At 44.8% G+C, this 25016-nt stretch overlaps 1 protein-coding gene across 6 annotated transcripts in view; it reads left to right on the top strand.

The window, feature by feature from the left end:
• RNF130 (ring finger protein 130) overlaps positions 1-25016 on the top strand; it is a 142331-nt gene that overhangs the window by 97167 nt on the left and 20148 nt on the right. For 2 of the 6 annotated variants that reach the window (XM_008274987.5, XM_008274989.5), the window contains 4 exons: positions 5968-6064; positions 8264-8468; positions 11945-12038; positions 18822-19008. In XM_008274987.5, coding sequence (XP_008273209.3) covers positions 5968-6064; positions 8264-8468; positions 11945-12038; positions 18822-18837 — 412 coding nt within the window. In that variant the 3' untranslated portion in view covers positions 18838-19008. Of the gene's footprint in view, positions 1-5967; positions 6065-8263; positions 8469-11944; positions 12039-18821; positions 19009-25016 lie in introns of those variants that run through there. The other 4 variants (XM_008274991.5, XM_070076507.2, XM_008274988.4 and 1 more) reach the window with 2 other exon arrangements.

Below are 25016 nucleotides of genomic sequence, written 5' to 3' on the forward strand. Positions count from 1 at the left end.
GTCTCTGGCCTTTAATAATCCTAGCTCCTTTTGTATTTGCCAGGTCCTCACACAGCACCAAGAGGCTGCAGAGCTGCAAAAACAGCCCACCTTCCATGTAGCCCAGCCCCTGACACTTCTCAGGCCTCTAGTTAAGGCGTGTGTGGATGTGGGAAGCAGAGGGCTATCTGTCAGGATAACTGGTTATGTTCTGTGCATTTCACATTCTGTGTCCCCAGGTATTTTTTACAGGAATAAAGGACTTTTTGGACAAAGCTCTGATAAGCTTGTCCTTTTCATGGTCACCATTCTCAGCCCTAGCTCTGTCACCCATTTCTGCTTTCACCTGTGTTCTTAACTGTGCAAGTCTGCCCCAACAGCAGTGGGAAGGGGCATCTCTTCCAGGTCTCTCTTGCCCCAGGGGCCTCTTGGGAAGTCTGTGCAGCTGCCTGAGGTGTACCTTTCAGCCAGTGAGAGGCACAGTGCTGGGTGTGGGGCCCATGGCGTGCTGCAAGAGCTTTGGACCACTTCTGGGTGCCCTGGGACATGTCAGCGATGCTTTGCCTGTTCAATGCTGCCTTCTGTCCAGACGGCCCTCGGCACTTCTCTGAGCATTCCATGTATTTTCATTGACTGATGTGAAAGCCTCATGAGGTAGATGGAACACACCCTTTCTGCTGCTCCCCACTCCCCAAACTCTCAGGTGGTTTGTGAGGGCCCAAGGCGCACAGCGGCTGAGCTGCACCTAAAGGAAGGGAAGGCTGCAGCGATTGTGGTGAAGCAGCAGAGGTGAGGGCCAGAAACGAAGGTGAGGAGAGTGGGTGAGGAAGCTGAGAGGGCAGTGAGTTCAGGGCAGTTGATCACGGAGATGATGCAAATGGCCAGGAAGGAGGGCACAGGTGCGGCTTTGCTTCTGGGAGCACAGGTCATGCTGTGGGAATTAGAGGCTGCAGAGCTTGAGAGTCACACACCGGGTGCTGGACTGGGACAGGGCCAGGGGTCAGAGGGAGTGACCACCGTGGAGGTCCAGGCTAAGGAGTAACGGGGTAGATGCAGAGTCCAAAGGAACCTTTTTTTTTAAAGAGAAAAATTCTTGTTTCAGATTTGGAGTTAGCTAAGGATAGGAGATTTTCTAAAAATTTTCCTGGGGACCCAGCTCATCGTTGCTCAAAGGAAATTGTGACTGCTTAGTAAAACAGGGGGATCAGCAAACCTACAAAGAAACAAACTATGCAAGAGCCCCAACATGGGGAAAATCCATTTGTAATTCATTTAAGGGTAAGGGAACACACAGAGAACACTCAGCTCATGCAGTTAACTTTTTTTATTTTTAATTTTATTTAAGGAGTACAACTTCATGCATTTAATATATACAGATCTGAAGACATGATGCTTCTTCCCTCCCTACTTCCTTCACACCTATACTCCTGCCTTTCTTCCTCCTCCCTCTTCCTTTCCCATTCTTATTTTTTACAGAGATCAATTTTCAGTTAGTTTTTATACTCATAAGATTAACTCTGTACTAAGTAGAGAGTTTACCTATTAGTATGAAGAAAATAGAAGTAAGCTGCTTTTTTTCCTCATGCAATTTTTTTTTTTTTTTTTTGACAGGCAGAGTGGAGAGTGAGAGAGAGAGACAGAAAGGTCTTCCTTTTGCCATTGGTTCACCCTCCAATGGCCGCCACGGCCAGCGCGCTGTGGCCGGTGCACCGCGCTGATCCGAAGGCAGGAGCCAGGTGCTTCTCCTGGTCTCCCATGGGGTGCAGGACCCAAGCACTTGGGCCATCCTCCACTGCCTTCCCTGGCCACAGCAGAGAGCTGGCCTGGAAGAGGGGCAACCGGGAAAGAATCCAGTGCCCCGACTGGGACTAGAACCCGGTGTGCCAGCGCTGCTAGGTGGAGGATTAGCCTATTGAGCCGCGGCACCGGCTCCTCATGCAATTTTAAAAACTAAATATGAGGATTTTACCATGTTCTTACTGATTAACCAGTAATAGGGGAAGAAAAGTAATAGGGGAAGAAAAGGAGTATTGAAAACCTTTTTTTTTTTTAAAGGGAAAGAGTTTATTGGGGGAACTCGATAGACTGGAGGGAAGGGCCAATGAAGGAGAGCGTAAGAAAGCGAGACAGAGATCAGGAGAGAGAGAGAGAGAGAGAGCGAGCATGTACCATGTGTACAGGAACAGTTCCTCTTAAAACTTCTCAGGAAAGTAGGAGCAGCGAATCCCATTAGGATGGGGGTGGGGCTTACACCAGTGGTTGGGCCATGTGGCCACCTGGCTTCCAGCAGTGGCGGTGGGGGCTAGAGCCTAGGATGGTGTCAGGGTGTGGATCATGCCATAGATAAGATTGCGCCATTTTACCAACATTCTCCCCTTTTGTTTTTTATAAAGCAAGAGTTGTGTGGGATTACATTAACCCCAACAGTCCAGGAGGGGTAGAGGGACGATGATCTATCTTTAGAGCTACTTTTTGCAGACATGGGGCAACGAGGTGCTCTTCGCTGGCATGAGATGATGTCTGAAGCCTCTGTCTTCTGGGTAGGGAGCCGAGTATATCCCTGTAGCAGCATTTAGGAAAACCTTTTTTTAAATCACGTCTATATTGAATATATTCAAACCTTTTTGTGTGTCCTTATTCTCTAAACAATATATGTAACAACATTCTACATAGCTTGTCCATGTATTAGGTATTATAAGTCATCTAGAGATGATTTAAAGTACACAGGAAGATGATGCCTACGTTGTATGCAAATACAGTACCATTTTATATGAAGGGCTTGAGCACCTGCCAGGTTTGGTACCTAGGAAGGGCTGTGTGGTGTTCAAGCTGAAGCTGTACATGTGAATATTTACTCCCAGTCCCAATGAAAACAGTCTTCTAGACCTGTTCCTGTTTAAGGTCAAAACTACACATTGAACAATCATAAATAATAGTATATTATAAATTACCAAAGATTTCAAAGACATACCATGATCCGATTTGGTATCTTTCAAATGCATGCATAGATGGGGTCTTCAGAAGTTCTGTGGGAGGAGTATGCCTTGTGGTGCAGTGGGTGAAGCTGCTGTTTTTGATACCAGCATCCCATATTAAAGTGCTGCTTTCAGTCACAACTACTGCACTTCCGATCCAGCTCCCTGATAATGCATCTGGAAAGACAATGGAAGATAGCTGGGGTGCTTAGGCCACTGCCACCCATATCGGAAGCCAAGATGTAGTTTCTGGCTCCTGGCTTCAGCCTGATCCAGCCCTGGCTATTGCAACCATTTGGGGAGTGAACCAGTGGATGGAAGATCTCTCCGTCTCTGCCAGTCTGCCTTTCAAATAAATAAATACATCTTTTTAAAAAGAAAACATGGGAAATACATCTGAATAAAAAACTGCTGACATTTAGGCCAGCGCCGCAGCTCACTAGGCTAATCCTCTGCCTAGCGGCGCCGGCACACTGGGTTCTAGTCCTGGTTGGGGCACCGGATTCTGTCCCGGTTGCCCCTCTTCCAGGCCAGCTCTCTGCTGTGGCCCGGGAGTGCAGTGGAGGATGGCCCAAGTGCTTGGGCCCTGCACCCCATGGGAGACCAGGAAAAGCACCTGGCTCCTGGCTCCTGCCATCGGATCAGTGCGGTGCGCTGGCCGCAGCGCGCCGGCCGCAGCAGCCATTGGAGGGTGAACCAACAGCAAAGGAAGACCTTTCTCTCTGTCTCTCTCTCTCACTGTCCACTCTGCCTGTCAAAAAAAACAAAAAAAATTTAAAAAAAAAACTGCTGACATTTAAATTTTCTGCACAAAATAAACTTTTCTTTTAAGCCTATTTTTCCATGACCTCTCTGATGTACCTGCTCTTCAGAAGGACCCTGAATGTCTGTCCTGATGCCATCACTTTCCCTGCCTGGCCAGGAACTCTGGGGCTTCCAAGGGGCTTCACAGGAGCTGCTATGCAGGGCCTCAAAGTATTTTCTCCCTTCTGAGGGGTGAACAAGTTCCTTTTCTAAGAATGCACAGCTGTCAATGTGATGCAGCCAGTGGTGCAGTGGGTGAAGCTGCTGCTTGCAACTCCAGCACTCCATATCAGAGTGTCAGTTTGAATCAAAGCTATTACTCTTCATTTCCAGCTTCCTGCTAATGACTTGGGAAGGTATTGGAAGACCCATGTGCTTAGGTCCCTGCCACCCATATAGAAAACCAGAAGTGAATTCTGGCCCCTGGCTTTGGCCTGGCCCAACCCTGGCCTTTGTTTGTGTTTAGAGAGTAAACTAGTAGATGGAAGGTTGCTTTCTCTCTCTGCCTCTCCCTCCCTCCCTGTCACTCTGCACTTCAAATACATAAATAAATAACTCAAAAAATAACGTAAGACTCTTCATAACTGACTTACTTCCAGTCACAAGGATGTGACTTTTCTGTTCCCCTGAATAAGAGAGAAATCACCCATCTTTCCCCTTCAACATTTCAGCTGGAACTTGCTGGCTGAGTGTTAGATTCTTAGACACAGTTCACCCTTGGAATAGTTCCAGCTCACCTGTACCTTTTATAGTTAATTAACATGCATTACAGGCAAGATTCTTTTTATATATATATATATAAGGTTTGTTTGTTTATCCAAAAGGCAGAATGGTGGGGCAGGTCGAGGGGTGGTGTGGAGACAGAGATCGTCCATCCACTGGTTCATTCCCTAAGTGCCCCCATCAGCCAGAGCCAGAAACTGCATCCATCCCAACCCCTGGTTGGCCAGGACCCAAGCCCTGGAGCTTTCCCAAGTACATTACCAGGGAGTTAGGATAGGAAGCAGAGCAGCCAAGACTCCAGTATGAGATGCCTGTGTCCCAAGCAGCACCTTAACCTGCTGTGCTACAATGCCAGCCCCATTTTTTTTTTAATTTTTAAGATTTTATTTTTATTTATATGAGAGATAGATTTACAGACAGTGAGAGGGAAAGACAGAGAGAAAGGTCTTCCATCCGCTGATTCACTCCCCGAATGGTCCCAACAGCTGGAACTGAGCCGATCTGAAGCCAGGAGCCAGGAGCATCTTCTGGGTCTCCCACGTGGATGCAGAGGCCCAAGGACTTGAGCCATCTTCTACTGCTTTCTCAGGCCATAGCAGAGAGCTGGATCAGAAGTGGAGCAGCCGAGACTCGAACCAGCACCCATGTGGGATGCTGGCATCGCAGGTGGAGGATTAACCTACTGTGCCACAGCGCTGGCCCCCATTATTTTAAACAATGTTTTAAATGACACTTAAACAGGATTTCATGAAACTAATAATGATGCAAAGAACTTTTTTGACTTAACCCTTAATATCTTTTTGAATTCCATTTTTTGGTTATCTATTATAGAAAATATAGCTGATATAAGTCACATTACCTTTATTCTTAATAAATCTTTTTTTTTTTAATTTGTCAATTTATTTGAAAGTCAGAGTTACAGAGAGAGAGGGAGAGACAAGGAGAGAGATCTTCCATTCACTGGTTTACTCAACAGATGGCTCCAACAGCTGTGGCTGGGCCAGGCCGAAGCCAGGAGCTCTTTCTGGGTCTCCCACATGGATACAGGGGCCCAAACACTTGGGCTATCATCTGCTGCTTTTCCCAGGCCATTAACAGGGATTTGAATGAGTATCCAGGGCATGAACCAGTGCCCATATGAGATGCTGGCATCACAGGCAACAGCTTTTCCTACTATGCAACAACACCAGCCCCAATTCTTAATAGATTTTTTAGGTTTCCTCAAGTGTTTTTGGAATTTAATAGAATAAAGTCTCCGAACTGTCAAATCCTATTTTTCATTTCTCCTTATATACTGCTGTTGATACATGAGATTGGGGTCAGGAGGTTTTCTGCAAGTTATGTTTTAATCCCCAATGTTTGTCTCATGAAATTGGCAAATATATCTTAAAAGAAGGAAAATTGACTAGCTAAACATTTCATTTTGTTCCATTTTTGCCTTAATTTAAGTATATAATTTGTGACATAATTCTCCATTAATTTACAGACATGTTTTCCACAAATCCTGCGTGGACCCCTGGCTTAGTGAGCATTGCACTTGTCCAATGTGCAAACTTAATATTTTGAAGGCCCTTGGAATTGTGGTATGTTTCCTATTTTGTGATCACTTTTGTGTAATATCGTATCTACGTGTCATATAACACAGTTGGCATAATAGGCATGAGTAAGTCTCATGAGAATACACAGGCGCTCCTTGTCTTTAACCTTGTTAGTCCAGCAGTGCCTCTCTTCCAGACTGCTTGTGATCTAACCCATCTCAGGGAACTCCTAGGATGGATGATAAATAACTGTATTAGTCCACTGTTAAAAGGAAGCTTCTGTTGAATTGTGATATGTGGTGAAGAACTGATATGTAGACAAAGACATTATTTTCCTTCATTCCAAATCTTTTTTTAAAGGAAAAAATATAGAGAGTGACTTTTGACTCTGGTCCAATTTTGACTGGTAATATTTTAAGCATTTAGCTTAATATAAAATGATGTCATCACTTATGTTCCCTCCTCTAACATTTGCCTTTGATTTCTTGGGTGTTGGCAAGTTGCAAGCAGTAAAAGTGGGTGGTGAGCAAATTCCCAGAAGAAGCTTTAACAGCCTGGCCAGGGTGGCAGCCAGGTCTGCATCCCAGAGGTCAGTTCTGGCAGGCGCTCCGATAGCACTGACTCACCAAAGACCTTGGAGGCTTCCTACACGAGTATTTCCTTGCTTACGGGAAGTATTTATCCAGGCTTATGCTTTTTAGAAGAAAAAAAAAATACTTGCTAGTCTCAATAAATGAATCAAGAAATAATCTCCTTATGGATCAAAAAGTTGAGTTTTTTCTAACATGTGAACTCCTCATTTCAGCCTTGCAACTCAACTGAGATGTAGGTAGTCCTATTTTAAATATGCTACCCAGTCACATTTGAAAGCAGTCCAGTTGATCCATTTGGGCATTAACACCCCAATCATCCTGTCTGCAGAGATCCTGCCAGGCATGTGGTAGGTTAACTCAGGATTTCTCAGCGTTAGCATTAGTGGAGTGGGTAATTCCTTCTGATGCAGGCTTTCCTGTGTGTGGTGGATTATTCAGTAGTATCCCCAGCTTCTGCTGCGAGATGCCAGTAGCACAGTGCTCCAAGCACAGCAGGCAGAAATGTCTGAAGACCTTGCCACGTGCCCATGCCCACCACTTGAAACTGGCTCAGCTTGGAATATCTGCTATACAGCCTGGCACAAAGAGGACGCTTGGGAGGTAGTAGTTTGCCCTCTGGCATTGCCTCTGGCCTGCTTGTTTTTGTTTAAGTGTATTCTTTCAAGTGCTAATACTTTCCCCTTGTGTTTTAATAAAAATCCTTCTAAAATGTGTTAAAACTATCATGATTCCTTAAACATTCCTTAAAACAAGAAATAAGGCTTTTCTAACAGAATGTCATTATAAGCACCAGCTATTCTACTGTATTGTAAATGTTTTTGGTGACACTTTCGAATGATCTCAAGCATCATTTAAAAAAAATCATCTATTATTTTTCACTTTATGTTTCTGTGTGGGAGCAAACTGTTGAAATACTTACTTAAGGTATACTAAGCTGATCTTCTGTATATTAAGATAATCGAATCTTGATGTGAATGGAAGGGGAGAGGGAGTGGGAAAGGGGAGGGTTGTGGGTGGGAGGGACGGTATGGGGGGGGAAGCCATTGTAACACAGGAGTCGTACTTTGGAAATTTATATTCATTAAATAAAAGATAAAAAAAAAAAATTCTTTGGCCCAGGAGGCCATTGGTTCTGCTAGTTGGCTGTCATCTCTCTCTGTAGAAACTTCTCTCACACCTTTCCCAGCCCTGTCTGCTACAGGCAAAAAGAGCCCAGGTTGCTAGGGAAACCACCTATGCACAGTGTTAAATTAGGAGCTTCTATGCACACTTGGTAATTGGAAGACTTTGGTCCCCGGCCACTCTTAACTGTCCTTCAGGATTGGGGCTTACATTCCAAAGTTTTGTCCTAGTGTTGAAGAGTATTAGACTCTGATCTGCCCTTGGCTGTGTGGCTTCCTTATGTTTAAAGGCTGAAAATGTTTTCAAGCTGACTGCCAGATAAGTTCAATCAGAGGGGTAGTTTGTTAACCCACTGTCCCTCAACATTGACACTCTGACATTATCCAAAGTAATAGAGCTGAAAGATGTTTAAACCGAACATTTGTCAGTCTGTCCTAATGACGATGACTCCCTCTGTCTTTGCAGTGGAGTGGCAGATACTTAGATTTGTTATTCTTACAGTTATTTCTAATCTGGAACTATTTTGCAGCCAAATTTGCCTTGTACTGATAATGTAGCATTTGATATGGAAAGGCTGACCAGAACCCAAGCAGTCAACCGAAGATCAGCCCTGGGTGACCTTGCCAGTGACAACTCCCTGGGCCTTGAGCCACTTCGGACTTCGGGGATATCGCCTCTTCCTCAGGATGGGGAGCTCACTCCTAGGACAGGAGAGATCAACATTGCAGTAACAAGTAAGTGGTGACCCCTTGCCCAGGCACAGGGCAGCCACGTAGTCTGCAACCCGGAAAGTAATGTGTGCTTTTGTTCAGGTACTTGGGATGACGGCGCTTTCTCTATTATAAGGAGCTTGTATATTTGGATGTATTTGACAGGAATGGCTGCATTTAATGAGTAGTCATTCAGGGAGTTTGTCTTAACTGGCTGTTTGCTGGACCTTATGTTGAAATCATTGCACTGCAAATAGACGGTTAAGAGGGAGACGCTGGAATGTGACATCTGCGTCAGCAGCATCACCAGTGTGTGCATAACTGAGTGCCGGAGCCCTCGGATCTCCCAGGCTGCAGGCCTGGTGAAAAAATGACGCAGAATTTGAGCCTAACCGTGCACAGCTTGAGGAACGGTTGAGACTGCCTGTTGTTGCTCGCTCTGTTTTACACTCTATATGGTCTCTTGGCACTTAATTCTATTATAATTGTACACGAGGCGAGAGAAAAGCTGAGAGGTAATCTGCCTAAACAATACTCTGGGCTAGTTGTGAACATCATGATTGTTGAACTGTTGACAAGCAGAGAAGAAATGCACCAAGTGTTTCGATGGCGGTGCCTAAGGTACGGTGTGAGTGGGTCGGCAGCGTGTGTGTGAGCGTGTACACATGCACCCTAACAGGCCATCTTCTCTCTTTGGTTCCATCCTTTACACATTATTGCCATCTAACAACCTTCACCCATCTTTCTTGTCGCCACTCTGGTGCTGCCTCTTCCAGTGTGTCCCATTGCTTGCCTCAGCCTCACAGCCTGCAGCTTCTGGGACTGCGCTTCACGCCAGGAGTCAGAGAGGCAGTCAGTCACGCGGGTGAGGCCCTCACAGAGCACTGCCCGACTGAAGGACGTTTTGAACCAAGCAGGGACTGTTCACTACAGTCGGGTTTCCCACTGTTCTATTCGATCATTCATGTAAACCCAAAGATCCCCCTTCATTTAGTTATAAAATAAGTCAGACTATTGTGTGCTGTGATTTGGCTCATTTCTTACCATTTCCAAGTGACGTGTTTTCATAGCATTCCATGGTTTTCCTACTGTGCAATCTAGGTTTGTTGGGCTAGGCCTGAGAGTAATAGAGGAGATGGAGGCAGTTTGTTAATGAGTCTTTGTAGGTCTCTTCTGACTCAGATGCTACTATAAGGTTGGGACCCATTCTACTTTATGTAGTAATACCCTGTCAGAATCTTGGGTTTTGATGATAAAGTAGCATTACTTCATATACCAAATTAATCCCCTTTGACAGAATCTACACATGATGTTAGTAAATGAAATTCATGTGGCTAAACTAGACCAGAGCTACCTGTACTTTTCCCTCCAAAGCCCTGGGGCGCCACAGCCACTACAGTACTGTGTGCAAGGCACTGTGCTAACTAGGCACCGGGGAGGACACAGGTGCCCGCGGCCGGCCACGGTGGGTTGCTGCTAGAATACCTGTGGGCCTGTCATGGTGCTCGCTAGCCTTTATTTATAACTGAAGTGACACGCATATAGATGTGTACTCAGAATGTGGGAACGTAGACATAATTGAAGTTCTAAAAATTAGTCTGCTTATTATATGTTAAAGAGGCTAAGGAGGAGAAAGCAGGCTGTATTCGGCTCCTTATGCATCTTAAGGTTGGTGTGTACTCTTCTCTCAATGTTTTAGAATGCCATTGTGCACTTCTCCTGACGCATTAAAAGGGTGGCTTTCATGTGGATTCGTGAATGTACATTTTGACCTAAATAAAAAGCTTCAGTCTGGAGATGAGGAAAATCGTAATCCAAAAGGCAGTGGATGCCCTGTTATTTATTTGTTTTTTTATGACTTGCATCTTTTTTTAATTTTTTTTAAGGAATACAAATTTAATAAGTACAACTTTAGGAATATAGTTGCCCTGTTATTTAAAGAGAACAAACTAACTAGCTATTTTAATAGTGTAAACCAAGACAGGTGGATAAATGTTCACAGAACAAGCCCAGCATCCTGCAGAGAGCTCTTCTAAACCTTTGAAGACTAAGATGACAGTCTAAGGGAAGAGCGATAACCTTTCTGAAGAAACATGCCTGTGCACACTCAATTTTGGATGCAGTTTTAGGACTCATGGGGCTCGGATTAAGAAACGTTGCATCAGGCACAGCTCTGTGTATAAACATTTGGCATCCTGGCAGTAAATATTTCCTCTCTGTCCCTGCAGAGGTGGAGGGGATTTTACTGTGAACTACTTTGTTGGACCAGCCCAAGCTGTGAACACTCTTAAGACTGTACTTGAGACTTTTTAGGGAGTCAGACTAATTTTGTTGAAGTTCTCAATAAATACTTTCTAAAAATGTTTTCATCTTATTTGAAAGTCAGAGAGAGAAAGATAGAGATCTTCCATCCACTGGTTCACTCAAAAAATACCCACAACAACCCCAGCCTGGGCCTGGTCAATACCAGGAGCCTGGAACTCCATCCTGGTCTCCTACATGGTGGTAGGAAGCTAAGTACTTTATCCATTCCCTGCTGCCTCCCAGGGTGCACAACAGCAGGAAGCTGGAATCAGAAATGGAGCCAGAACTTGAACTCAGACACTCCGATATGGAATGTGGACCTCCCAGGCAGCGTCTTAACTGCTGTGCCAAATGCGACTCAGATGCTGGGTTTAAAACGTGACCTTGGCAATACAGGCTCTGAAACGTAAAGGAGAAATATTAACAAAGTTTTTGGATGGACAGAGCCTCAGAGTCTGCATAAAAACCCTTAGAGCTCTACGTTCCAGAGGTTTTCATCTCTTTAGTGGACCGGTGCTTGTCTGTCCCCATCCTGCCAACTCCTCCTGAATGGCACAGCCAAAACAACCAGGGCTGCTTCCCAGCACCAGGAGTGTGAAGCATGGTGCCTGGTTTCCTGAGACACCACTGAGGTGTTCTCTTTATGTGAATAGTGTAAGTCACCCCATGCAGTAGGGAAAAGAATGTAGACAGCAATGCCGTGGAAGGCCAGCATGCAGACTGCGTGGAGCACCCACGAGACCTTTGAGACCTTGCTCCGTATTTCTGGCCTTTACCTAAGAATGAGCAACACAACCATGCAGAAATGACAAAGTGAAGAAGAAAAGAAGATTCTAAGTATGGTTAGTCTACTTTGCTGTCATTTAAATTCACAGTGGGAAAAACCTATATCCACGCACAGTTTTCTATTTTTTCCCTACACACTGTTTGGTGGCCACACTCGTCACGTCCTAAGAACCTAAACTGGAAGAAATGGCCGGGCCGCTGTCCTGTCTCCCGCGCAGCTCTCACCAGCACTTCCACTAACCTCCTCCAGTTAGTAGCTCTGGCAGATCTCCTCCTGCTTCACTGCCTTGGGCCAGTCTTGGCTTACACCTCCGTTGACGTCTGCTTCGTTGCATTTGAGGGAAATGTTGACATCACTTTGACTTAAACCTTCTCCCCAGAGTGATTTCCTCCCTTTCCTTTGTCAACAGAAGAATGGTTTATTATTGCCAGTTTTGGCCTCCTCAGTGCTCTCACTCTCTGCTACATGATCATCAGAGCCACAGCTAGCTTGAATGCTAATGAGTAAGTAACAAATTGTTTTTTGGATTGCATGTGCCAGATAATCCCAAAAAAAGACACAGGTTAATTTTCATAAAGGTAGTGAGAATTAGCTTTCCACCAGCTTCATTCAGATCCCAGTGGGGTCACACCTAGCAAAATAATTTATTTCATGAGCATACTTTTAGTGCACCACACAGATTGGGAGTTCACCATGTTCAACAAGAGCAGCTCTCTTAAGAAGGGATCTAGAGAGAGGTTTTCATTAGCATGAGCTTATGAAATCAACAGGGCACACATGTCAGTCTTGTTAGGCAAAAGGAAGGACCCCCTTGGCTTGGGCTCATCAAGATTTCTGGAATCCTGCATACTTAGCTTTTGGGCAGACACCAGCACCCTTGTCAGTGATGTGGATGTTTACCTGCGGGAGAGAAATAATCAGGAAGGCCTGCTGTCTAATTTTAGGAAGACTGCCAGGGGGATGAGAAAATGAGCATGGACTTTATCTCCAAAGGGCAGATTCCAGGAAGGCAGGTCTCACCACAGGAAGAGGAGGAACATGGGGTTGCCAGGGGCAGAGCCTGGGACTGCGGTGCAGGCAGAAACTGGCGTTCCTTGTTGTGACTGCTGTGCACTTATTCTGAGGATGGAAGTTAGGCAGAATGAATCAGGTCCATGGCAGTCTGGTGATTTTCCAAGGTGACTTTCTATAGAAATAAGACACAGAAAAGGCTTTCCATTTTAGCTTTAAATTTAGGGCATTTACTGCAAGACGTTACCTAGGTTTTTTCTTTTAGCAGTTTCCCTGAAAGCTGACTAGAGATGAAAGCAACCCTGGAGCTCTGCCCAAATTTGAGCCCCAGTGGGTGCCAGTGGAATTCATGTGCTCTCCGTATTCAGTTATGTCCTGGCACCATAAGTGATCAGTAATTAATCAGACACATTTGTGCTGCTGATTTAATTGACTGTCCGTTGTCCAGCTTTAGAAACAGTGGGCAAGCCTAGCAAGTTACCCTGACCTGTTGGCCGGACCCTTGCAAGAATCCCCTGTGGCCTCCAGGACCTGCCCAGTGCGGCTTTGCTCCAGCAGAGCAGCGATGTTGCTCGGACTCCACACCTGGATCTAGAGGGGGCAAGTCCCCTCCCGCACTTCGTAATTGTGAGCCCTGGGCAGTTACATGTATCTGAAGCTCATTGAGGTCTTCTGTAAGGCAGGGAGAATGGTAGGACGGCATCACAGGGTCCTTGTCGAATCAACACAAGAAGCGCTTAGCACAGTGCCTGGTACATAAGTGCTCGATAAGCATTAGCCACATCCATTGCAGCCTTTAATCAGTTATGTGACCTTTATCTTGGTCAGCGATTTTAACTTCTTCCATGAAATAGGATATGAGGCCATAGGAGCTCTGTGAGTGCCTGTGATCCAGAGTGCAATTCAGAAGGAAACACTTACTTCACCTGTAGCCACCGTTGTGCTTACTCCTGTGATCACCATCAGACTAGGTACTAATTCAAGCCCACTCCTTAAAAATGTCACAATTGAGTGATCCCTGGACACTTGAGAATTACGAAGTGAATTAATGGTCATCTGACTGCCTCTCAGAGCCTCCCTACACGCTCAGTACACACACCAGGCATTTGAGAGATGCTCAGTGGACGTGTTGCCTGTTAGAGATCAGTGTCTGGGCTGTGTTTCTGTTCCATGCATAAATGCCTGCATGACTCAATTCAGAATCAAGTCATGGATCCCAGATCCATGTCTCAGTCCAGCCCTTCTCCCATTGGCCTCGTAGTGGGTTAGTACTGCAGTCACTCATTTGAATATTGCTGTGCCTTCAATCAAAACCACTTTGAAGGACAACATTCATGATCCCATGCAGAGAGAGAAGTTGAGAGTGTGAGCGGGCGTGTGTATGTATACATGCATATGACTACATGAGAGAATGGTCACTGGAATATTAGTGGTGATTATCTGAAGTTAGAATTCGAGGTGATGTTTTCCTCTCCAGTTTCTGTTTCCGTGTGGTGATTTTTTTAACAGTAAGCATAAATTACTTAATTTTTTAAAAGCCATTTTTACTGTGGGGATAATACAAAAGATAACACTCACTCTTACCAAGTATTTGTTCCTCAGAAATGTTTTTGAGAAATTCCTATGATTTTATTCTAGAGAAAAGTTTGTTTCAACAAATAAATTTACAGTTGTTCTTCATTAATGGATTCTTTGAAATTTACCTGATTTCTGTTTTTGCCTCTACTAAAAAACTTACTTCCAAAATGAGAACCGGTTTTCATTTTATTTGCCTTGGCTTAATATTCTGAGTAATCTCATCCATTTGTAAGATATCTCATTATATAGACAGATACCATCTTTTGGCATGTTAGTGATTATCTGAAAATTGCCTGTGCGCATGTGCCTGCTAGAAGGTCTCCTCCTCTGACAGTATTATATAGCACTGATCTTGTTTATGGGAGTTCAGCAAGCCCTTGACCCAGTCCAGTCACTTGTGAGACCCCGTGAGCCAAATGAAGCAGCATAACCAGTTGTGAGAGCAGGTGTGCAGAGCCCAGGCACCTCCCAGCCTCCGCTGCAAGCAGGTGGACAATGCTTGCATAAAGAGCAGCTGGCTGGAGTGACCATACCCGCTGGTGCTCACACGCCCTGCACACCTACCAAGGACTTGGCACTGCTGCCTTCAATCAGAAGCCCATGTATCTGAGTCACTGCCTAAGTACTCTATTGTGACTAATTGTGCCTTAAATTTTTTTAATATTGCAAACAAATTTGGTGAATTCTCAGACTGCAGATAGAAACAGGATAGTAGTCAGACAAAAAAAATAAATGCAAGGTAAATGTATGTGTGTGTGTACACACACACATTTACACATACATATACATATATAGTACCTAGGTGACATGGGAGAGATTTTCAGTCAGTGAGAGATTTAACCAGGTATATCCTCTGAAGCCTTTTCCAGGACCTGGGTTCTGAGACATAGAAACCATGTCCAAAGAGTGACAGAAATGGAGCCCAGGCAGGTAAGATTCAGTCGCAGCAGGAAGAAATGGATCTGATGAGGATGATGTGGCCAAGTCACTAAACAAACATCCTTGTAGCACAAACCAAGGTTGAGAAGCCCTGGCCACGTGCAGCAGGTCAGCAGGCTGTGGTTGTTCCCCAGGGGGTCCTAGTGAGCAGCCCTCCTCTAAGGTAGGGCAGCAGGAATTCGTAGATCAAATAAAAGGAATGGATATTTCTGTTCTGTCTATGTAATATTTTTGAGTCGTTCTGCTCAGGATTCGTTTTTTTTATTTTTTTAAAAGATAAAAAAAAAAAGGCAGAATTACAAAGAGGAGGAAAGATAGAGAGGGCAGGAGGGAGCTTCCATATGCTGGTTCATTCCTCAAATGGCCTTGGCCAAAACCAGGAGCCTGGAGCTCCATCTAGGTTCCTTCATAGGTGGTGGGGCACAAGGACTTGGTCCATCTTCTGCTGCTTTCTCAAGTGCATTATCAGGGAGCAGGATCAGAAGTGGAGCAGCCAAGACTAGAGCCGGAGCCCATGTGAGATGCTGGTGCCAGAGGCTGCGGCTTAATCCTTTGCACCATAATGCTGGCCCTAGGACTGTCTAGGAGGAACATTGACAAATAGTAGATTGGTACATCTTGATAAGAAAGCGTCTGAAAATGTGATGTCTTGGGATGTATCAGAAAGAGTTTGTTCTTTTTTTATTTTTTAAAGATTTTTTTTATGGGGCTGGCACTGTGGCGTAGCAGGTAAAGCCACCACCTGCAGTGCCTGGACATCCCATATGGGCACTGGTTCCAGTCCGAGCTGCTCCACTTCCAATCCAGCTCTGCTATGGCCTGGAAAGCAGTGGAAGATGGCCCAAGTCCTTGGGCCTCTGTACCCGTGTGGGAGACCTGGAGGAAGCTCCTGGTTCCTGGCTTCAGATCAGCACAGCTCTGGCTGTTGCAGCCAACTGGGGAATGAACCAGTGGGAGTGAACCACCTCTCTCTCTATGCCTCTCCTTCTCTCTTTGTAACTCTTTCAAACAAATAAATAAATCTTCTTTTAAAAAGATTTTTATTTGAGAAGAGTTACAGAGAGGCAGAGGCAGAAAGAAAGAGAGGTCCGCCATCCACTAGTCCACTCCCCAGATGGCTGCAACGCCTGGAGCTGCACCAATCCAAAGCCAGGAGCCAGGAGCATCCTCTGGGTCTCCCACACAGGCACAAGGGCCCAAACACTTGGGCCATCCTCCACCGTCCTCCCAGACCATAGCAGGGAGCTGGATTGGAAGTGCAGCAGCCCCACCCACCACACCACAGCGGCAGCCCCAGAAAGAGTTTTCAAACTTTTTATTACCAATTCCCACCATGAGATATATCTGGGTACTTCAGAAAGTTTATGGAAAAATAAAAGTTTAGGGAGCAGGCACTTAGCCTAGTAGCTAAGATGCCCACATCCTACACTGCAGTACCTGGATTCAGTTCCTAGTTCTGGCGCCTGACTAACACGCACCCTAGGAGGCATTGGTATGGCTCAGGTAATTGGATTCTTGCCACCTATATGTGCCACCCAGTATGAGTGCCTGGTTCCCAACTTCAGCCCTTGCTGTTGTAGATATTTGGGGAATGAACCAGGGGACAGGATCTCAATCTCTGTCTCTCTGTCTCTTTCTCTGTCTCACTCTTTCTCTCTCTCTCAGTCTTTCTCAGAGATGGACTTCCAAGAGATGCTGTAGGAAAGGGGGCCCTGGAATTAAAATCCAATACTTCTGATTGCCACTCTTCCTTTTACTACTTGTCTTTGACTATTCCAGAGGGCCATTTGAGGGCTCCAAATGATATAGTTGAAAAAGTCAGATTTTAGTTTTCTGAAAAATTGATTGAAAGAAAAAAAGCCTATTAAAGGCAATGGAGAACTTTGGTTAGACTTTCCTGTTTCTGGCAGTTATCATTATTTGCTTTCAAGAAGTACTTTAATGTTACGGCTGCGTTCATCTGTGGTGTTTGTTTCTGGGGCAGAGAGAGCGGCAAACAGAGAGAGCTCTTCCATCTGCTAGTTCACTCCCCAAATGCTGCAGCAGTCAGGTCTGGGCCAGGTTGAAGCCAGGAGCCTGGAACTCCTGGGTCTCCCCTGTGGGTAGCAGAGATTCAAGTACTTGGACCATCATCCGCTGCCCCCCAGGGTACATGCTAGCAGGAAGCTTGAACCAGGAGCAGAACCAGGACTCAAACCCAGGCCCTCTGACATGAGATACAGTGTCCCAAACAGTGCCTTGACTCCTGTGTCAGATGCCTGCCCCCATGTTAGTTTATACTCTCTTGAAAGGATAGCAAAATAAAAGAGGTTTTAAAATCTTGATTCACTCCTAAAAAGCATTAAATTTAATATCCACTTTCTCGGAGAAACAACAGTGTGGTATCTAAAATAGAAGTTACAGTAGCATAGAGCTTATCATAAAGCTCCACATCTGAGCTTTTCAAGAACTGATTGTCTCTCTCCCCCTCTCTCCTCCCTCTCCCCCCTCTCCCCTCTCCCTCCCCCTCCCCCTCCCCCTCCCCCCCTCTCTCATTCATTTAGATACCATTGCCCCAGCACTTGGTAGGCATCAGGCCCACTGACCCAGAGCCAGTAGAGAGCTGATTGCCTTGTGCTGCACATGCAGAGTAGGCAGTGTACAGCGACAGGAAGAGCCAAGGAGGGCGCACTGTGTTCTGTGTCACGCCCAGGGGGAGTTGAAAGAGACTTCACAGAGGGAGTGACTGAGGAACCAGGCTGGGCATAATTAGAGCACAGACCCGGGGAAAGGCAGGGCAGCTGCGGGCAGTGTTGTGGTTTGATGTGTCTGCTGTAGGTAGCAGTGGCGGCGGCACTAAGCAGGCTGCAGAAGTTGGACTTCATTCTTGCAAACAGTGGTTGGTGTCTAAGGCTTTTGGCAGAGAGGTCATTCCTGCCTGCTGAGAGGTTGCTTTGAAGTGCCAGAGAGTGGAGGTAGGAAGGCAGGTCAGGTAAAAATGTGGAGTTGGAGGAGGAAGTCAGTGTGGGGGAAGAGAAGAAACCAAGAGATGCTGGAGAGCATCTGTCCACTCAAGATGATGTTGTTTGAAGCCCGCATGCAGAACTCAGTGGAGACGGCAGGTCAGAGCTGAAAACACAACTGGAAACCATGAACATGAGCCAGAGTACACAGGGAGGACTGTGGAAGGTGAATGAGGATCCAGGGTGAAGGCAGTCCCCTCTCACCCACGCCGGGGTGGCAGAGGGAGGGCAGGCCCTGAAAGTCAGGGGGAAGCTTAGGAAGATGGAGGGCACTTGTGGCACTGCTCTGAGGACAGACACACACACAGTCTGGAGCACTCCCCTCCTTCCCAGGAAGTCTCTGCTTTTCAGCTCCTATTTCAGAATAAGTAAGGTATTGCCTAAGGGGTAAGAGAAGGGCATACTTTAACACAACACCCACACACTCGGCGTTCGGAACACTTCCTTACACCAGGGAGGGCTGTGCACTGTGTAATGATGGTGTGGGGAACCACACGCTGGTAGCCTCTGCTTCTACCCGCGTAACTTTGGAGAGCACTGAAACACTTGGGAGAGGCAGGCCGCTGGGTCCAGCTCCAAAGCTGCTGGTCTTGGGGAAATGCCAGTGCTTGACTGGCTTCCCCAGAGGATGTAAGAAATGGTCGGGGACAGGCCCTTGCAACCTTTCAGTTAGGATCACCTGGGTGTCTATTATTTTAAATCATTGGGAACTGCTTCATAACTAATTCATAACCGCTCTTTCCTTTTACTCCTTAGGGTAGAATGGTTTTGAAGAAGAGAAAGCTGCTTCCTGACTGATTGCCTTGAAGGATAAAAGAACCTATTTTTGTGCATCATTTACCAATCATGCCACACAAGCGTTTATTTTTAGTACATTTTATTTTTTCATAAAATTGCTAATGCCAAAGCTTTGTATTAAAATAAATAAATAATAAAATAAAAAGACTGTGGTGTTGGGTATTATTCACCGACTTGTGTTTCAAAGGCTGGTTTAAGGATCACAAACCCAAAACTGCGTGTTTCAGAGGCAGAATGTGCCCAGCACTCCTCGCCAGTGCAGCGGTGACACATTTGTGCTGGGCTTTAGGTCGGATCTTGCGCGTCCTACATTGCTACTCCGTTTTGTTTTCCTTTAGGTCTTTGTTCAGTCGCCCATCATTTCTGTTCCTTTGTTAGTAGTTGGTTTGCCCCCCCATCTAAACTCAAGCTCCGTGGCACCAGAGCCTGGTAACTGTGTACTCCCCATTGTGTCCCCATTCTGAATAGAGTGCCTTGCACATAGTAAGTGAAGATGAATATAAGAAAGATTTTTTTTTCCTGAAATCCATACTATTAGTAATAATTTATATCTGTCCAAGACATTTTCTGACCTACTTAATACAATATTCTTTTACAAACAGCAGATCCAAAAACGTTGATTGAGAGCAGCTTTGTGTGTGTGAGTGAGATGCGTTTACTGGGGAAGGTGTTTTGTCATGTGGTGTGTTTGAAAGACTGTGAGTACTCTTGAGGGTTCTGGGCAGGCAGCACTCAGCTCTGCACCTCAGCACCCCCAGGAGATGAGGACACAGCCCTGCTGATGCCAGGGAGTCATACAACAGTCACACTCAACTCTGCGGGGAGGTAAAGGCTTTTTTCTCATTTTTAAAATTGAAATGTAATTCATGTACCAAGAAATGTATCCTTTTAAATGACACATTTCAGTAGTTTTTAGTCTATTCACAAGGTTATGTAACCATCAACACTATCTGTTTTTTTTTTATTCAGATGAACTTTATTGTAAATAACCAGTAGCTTTTCAGCATCAACACTATCTAATTCCAGAACATCTTCATCCTAAATAAAAACCTCATACTCCCTAGCAGTAGCTACCTTCCCCTGCCAGCCCTGGAGACCAGGAGTGTGTATCTGTGTATGGATTTTCCTATTCTGAGTCATCCATTGTGTGGCCTTCTGTTGGCTAGCTGCTTTCCCCTGGAATAATGTGTTGAGGGTATATCCGTGTTGTAGCCTGTGTCAGTGCTGTATTCCTTCTTGTAGATAAGTGGTAGTCCATAGTGTGGATATGCTACATTGTGTTCATTCATCTGTTGTTTGGGTTGTTTCTACTTTTTGGCTATTATTAATAATGCTGCTATAAAATTTGCATACAAATTTTTGTATAAACATCTTGCCCGTTCTCTTAGATGTATCCCACGGGGTGGGATTGCAGGATCAGATGGTAACCCTGTGTTTTAACTTTTTGAGAAAATGTTCTCCAAAGCAGCTGCACCATTTGATAGTCATCGCAATATTGTATGAGGGTTATAGTTTCTCCACATCCTTTCTCGCACTTTGTTTTTATTGTAGCCATCCCAGTGAGCATGGAGTGGTATCTCATCACATTTTTAATGTGTGTAACCCTAACAACTAGTGTTAAGCATCTTTTCATGTGCTTGATGGCCATTTTTATATCTCATTTAGATAAGTGTCCATTCTAGGGGTCGGTGCTGTGGCGTAGCAGGTAAAGCTGCCACCTGCAGTGCCAAAATCCCTTATGGACGCTGGTTCAAGTCCCAGCTGCTCCACTTCCGACCAAGATCCCTGCTAATAGCCTGGGAAAGCAGTAAAAGATGGCCCAAGTCCTTGGGCCCTGCACACACATGGGAGACTTGTAAGAAGCTTCAGGCTCCTAGCTTCGGATCGGCCCAGCTCCAGCTGTTACAGCCACTTGGGGAGTGAACCCGTGTATGGAAGACCTCTTTCTCTCTGCCTCTCTATAACTCTGCCTTTCATCAAATAAATAAATAAATCTTTATAAAAATTTTAAAAACTGTAATAAGAGGTCACAAAAGGTTAAGTAAGTAGGACATTCCATAATTCTGAATAAAGTTATAAAAAAGACACCAGAAAAATGTCTATTCTAGTGTTTTGCCCATTTTTTGGTTTTAAGTTTTTGAAAGAGAACTCTAATTCACTGGTTCATGTCTAAAATGGCTGGAGGTAGGCCAGGGCTAAAGTCAAAAGCCAGAAACTCAATCCAGGTCTCCCTCATGGGTGGCAGGAACCCAGTCATTTGAGCCATCACTGCTGCCTTCCAGGGTCTGCATTAGCAGGAAGCTAAAATCAGGAGCTACAGGCAGGAATTGAACCCAAGCACTCTGGTATGGGATACAGGTGTCTTAACCAGCATGCAGGCCAAACACCACCCATTGCCCTTTTTTTTTTTTTTTTTTTTTTTTAAGATTTATAGGCAGAATGACAGAGAAAGAGATCTTCCATCTGCTGCTCCACTCCCCAAATGATAGCAATAGCCCTGGCTGGGCCAGACCGAAACCAGGAGCCAGGAACTCCATCTGTCTGGGTCTCCCACATGAGTGGCAGGGACCCAAGTACTTGGGCCATCTTCCACTGCTTTCTCAGGTGTGTTAACAGGGAGCTGGATTGGAAGTGGAGCAGCCAGGACTTGAAGTAGCACTCCAATATAGGATACTGGCTTTTTGCAAGGGGCAGTTAACCTGCTGCCACCAGTGCTGGCCCCCTGTTGTCCATTTTCAAATTGGGCTTTTTATCATTTTTGTTAAGTTTTAAGAGTTCTTTTTTTTTTTTTAATGAACATGGTTTATTTGAATTCTCTTAATTTTAACCTGTTGTCCTTTTTCCATCCCAGGTTCTCATCCAGGGTGCTATATCATATGTAGGTATCATATAGTTTGGGCTCCTCTTTTTTTATTTTTTTTAAGATGTATGTTTGTATTTATTTATTTGTTTAATGACAGAGATGGAGAGACCTTCCATCTACTGATTTACTCCCTGAAATGGCAATAGCCAAGGCTGGGCCAAGCTGAAGCCAGGAGCCAGGAACTCCATCCAGATCTCCCACGTGAGTGGCAGGGGCCTGAAGACTTGGGTGGGCCATGTTCTGTTGCCTTCCCAGGCTCATTAGCAGGGAGCTGGAGTGAAAGCAGAGCAGCCAGGACTTGAACTGGTGCTCCAGTATGAAATGCCAGCATTGTAAATGGTAGCCTAATCTGTACCACAAAATCTGCCCCAAGAGGTTTTTTGTTTTTTTTTTTTTTTTTTTTTAACAGGCAGAGTGGACAGTGAGAGATAGAGATAGAGAGAAAGGTCTTCCTTTTTCCGTTGGTTCACTCCCCAGTGGCCGCTCGCTGTGGCTTGGGCACCGCACTGATCTGAAGCCAGGAGCCAGGTGCTTTTCCTGGTCTCCCATGTGGGTGCAGGGCCCAAGGACTTGGGCCATCCTCCACTACACTCCTGGGCCACAGCAGAGAGCTGGACTGGAAGAGGAGCAACCAGGACAGAATCCAGTGCCCTGACCAGGACTAGAACCCGGGGTGCTGGCGCCACAGGTGGAGGATTAGCCTATTGAGCTGCTGCGCCGGCCATGAGTTCTTTATATATTCTTGATACTAAGCCTTTATCAGGTATCTGATTTGCAAATACTTCATCACATACCATAAACTATTCACTTTCTTGGTAGTGTCCTTCAAAGCAGGCATTTTTAATTTTGATGTAGTCAAATGTGTTTAGTTCTTTAATTGCTATGATTTAGGTGTTATATATAAGAAACTACTACCTAATTTGAGGTCACGAAAGTTTCTAAGAGCTTTATAGTTTTAGCTTTTACATTCAGATATTTGTTTCAATTGAGTTATCTGTGAGATTTGGGTCCAGCTTCATTCTTCTGCCTGTGGATGTTCTGTTTCCCAGCACCGTTTGTTAGCTTTCCCCATTAGATGGACTTGGCACCCTTATCAGAAATCAGTCGAATATAAAGTATGAGTGTATTTCTGGGCTCTGAGTCCTGTTCCATTGATCTGTATGTCTGCCTTTGTGCCAGCGCTACCTGATACTGACTACCATTGCTTTGGAATTGGGAAGTAGAAGTCCTTCAACTTTGTCCTTTGTTTTGATTATTCAGGGTTACTCAGGATTGCTTCCTTTTCCATAGTGAATTTTAGGATGAGTTTCGTAATCTGCAAAATAGCCCGTTAGGGTTTTTCATAAGGTTTACGTTTAATCAGATCATTTTGGGTAGCATTGCCATTAGTACTATTAAGTATTCCAATCCATGAACATAGAGTGAACATAGAGTGTATTCCCATTCTACAGAAATGTAATTGAATCATGTACACTGATCTTGTAGCCTTGCTGATCTTTCTAGTTCTCATCTTTTTTTTAGTGGATTCTTTGGGATTTTCAGTGTACAATATTGTGTTATTTCCAGTAGGGATAGTTTTTCTTCTTTCCAGTCTGGATGACATTTTAATTCATTTTCTTCTTTGAGGAACCTCAAAGAGTAGATTGTTGAATAAAAGTGGTACAGACATCTATGTCTTGTTATGATCTTGGGAAAGCTGTCTGTGCATCACCATTATGAAGTTAGTTGTGGGGTTTTCATAAATCAGATACTCTAACAAGTTGAGAAAGTTACCTTTTTATTTTTTATTTTTTTGACAGGCGGAGTTAGACAGTGAGAGAGAAAGAGACAGAAAGGTCTTCCTTTTCTGTTGGTTCACCCCCCAAATGGCCGCTACGGCCAGTGCGCCGTGCTGATCTGAAGCCAGGAGCCAGGTGCTTCTTCCTGGTCTCCCATGCGGGTGCAGAGCCCAAGCACCTGGGCCATCCTCCGCTGCCTTCCCGGGCCATAGCAGAGAGCTGGACTGGAAGAGGAGCAACTGGGACAGAATCCGGTGCCCCAACCGGGACTAGAACCTGGGGTGCCGGTGCCGCAGGCGGAGGATTAGCCAAGTGAGCCCAAAGTTACCTTCTATTCCCAGCCTATTGAGGTTTTGTTTTTTTTTTTTTTTTAATCATAGAAGGGTTTTGGATTCTCTCAGATGCTTTTTCTGTGTCTATGGCAATGACCATGTGGTTTTTGTCCTGTATTAAGGGTATTACATTGATTTCCATATGTTAAGCCAACCATGCTTTCCTGGGATAAGTCCCACTTGGTCATAATCATTTGTTTATGTTGCTGGATTTAGTTTGTAAGTATTTTGCTGAGGACTTTTGTGCTTGTATTCTTAAGGCTTCCTGGCTTGTGATTTTCTTTTCTTGTCATGTCTTTATTGGGATTTGGTAAAATGTAATGCTGGCTTCATATAATGAATTATGAAGTGTTTTCCTGTTTATTGGAAATGTTTTGTTTATTGGAAGGATTCATGTTCACTTTTCTTCACATGTGTGAAAGCCATCTGGTCCTGGGCTTTTCTTTGTGGAAACTTCAAGTTTCGGGTTTTTCTGTTTTTCTTAAGGTAGATGATTAGGTTGTTGGTTTGAGATCTTTCTTTTTAATATAGGTATTGACAGTTATAAATTTCCCTGTAAGCCCTGTTTTATCCATTTATAAACTGGTATGCTGTGGCTTTATTTCATTTATATCTACTTTCCCTTGTGATTTATTTCCTCTTACTTTTTTTAATATATAATTTTTTATAAGTTAGAGTTATTGAGAGAGAAGGAGAGACAGAGATCTCCCATCTGTTGGTTCACTCCTCAGTCGGCTGAAACAGCTGGGGCTGGGCCAGGCTGAAGCCAGAAGCCATTTTGGTCTCCCACATGGGTGTGGGGGGTCCACACACTTGAGCTGTCTTCTGCTGCCCTCCCAGGCATGTTAGTAGGGAGCTGGATCAGAAGTGGAGCAGCTGGGACATGAGCTAGCACCCATATGGGCTGTCAGCATTGCAAGCTTTACCCACTATGACACAACGCTGGCCCGTGATTTGTTTGTTGACCCATTGATTATTTAGGAGTGTGTTGTCTAAATTCCCTGTATCTATAAATTTCCTGAATTTTCTTCTGTTACAGATTTCTAATTTCATCAACTCATTCATTGTTGTAAAACATACTTTGTGTGAATTCAGTCATTTTAAATTTATTGATGCTATTATGACCTAATATACAATGTATGCTAGAGAATCTTCCCTGCGCACTTAAGAAAATTTGTTA

Source organism: Oryctolagus cuniculus, chromosome 6 (assembly GCF_051225735.1).
Source record: "Oryctolagus cuniculus isolate XC-2025 breed Fujian yellow rabbit chromosome 6, ASM5122573v1, whole genome shotgun sequence".
NCBI classification, from domain to species: Eukaryota; Metazoa; Chordata; class Mammalia; order Lagomorpha; family Leporidae; genus Oryctolagus; species Oryctolagus cuniculus.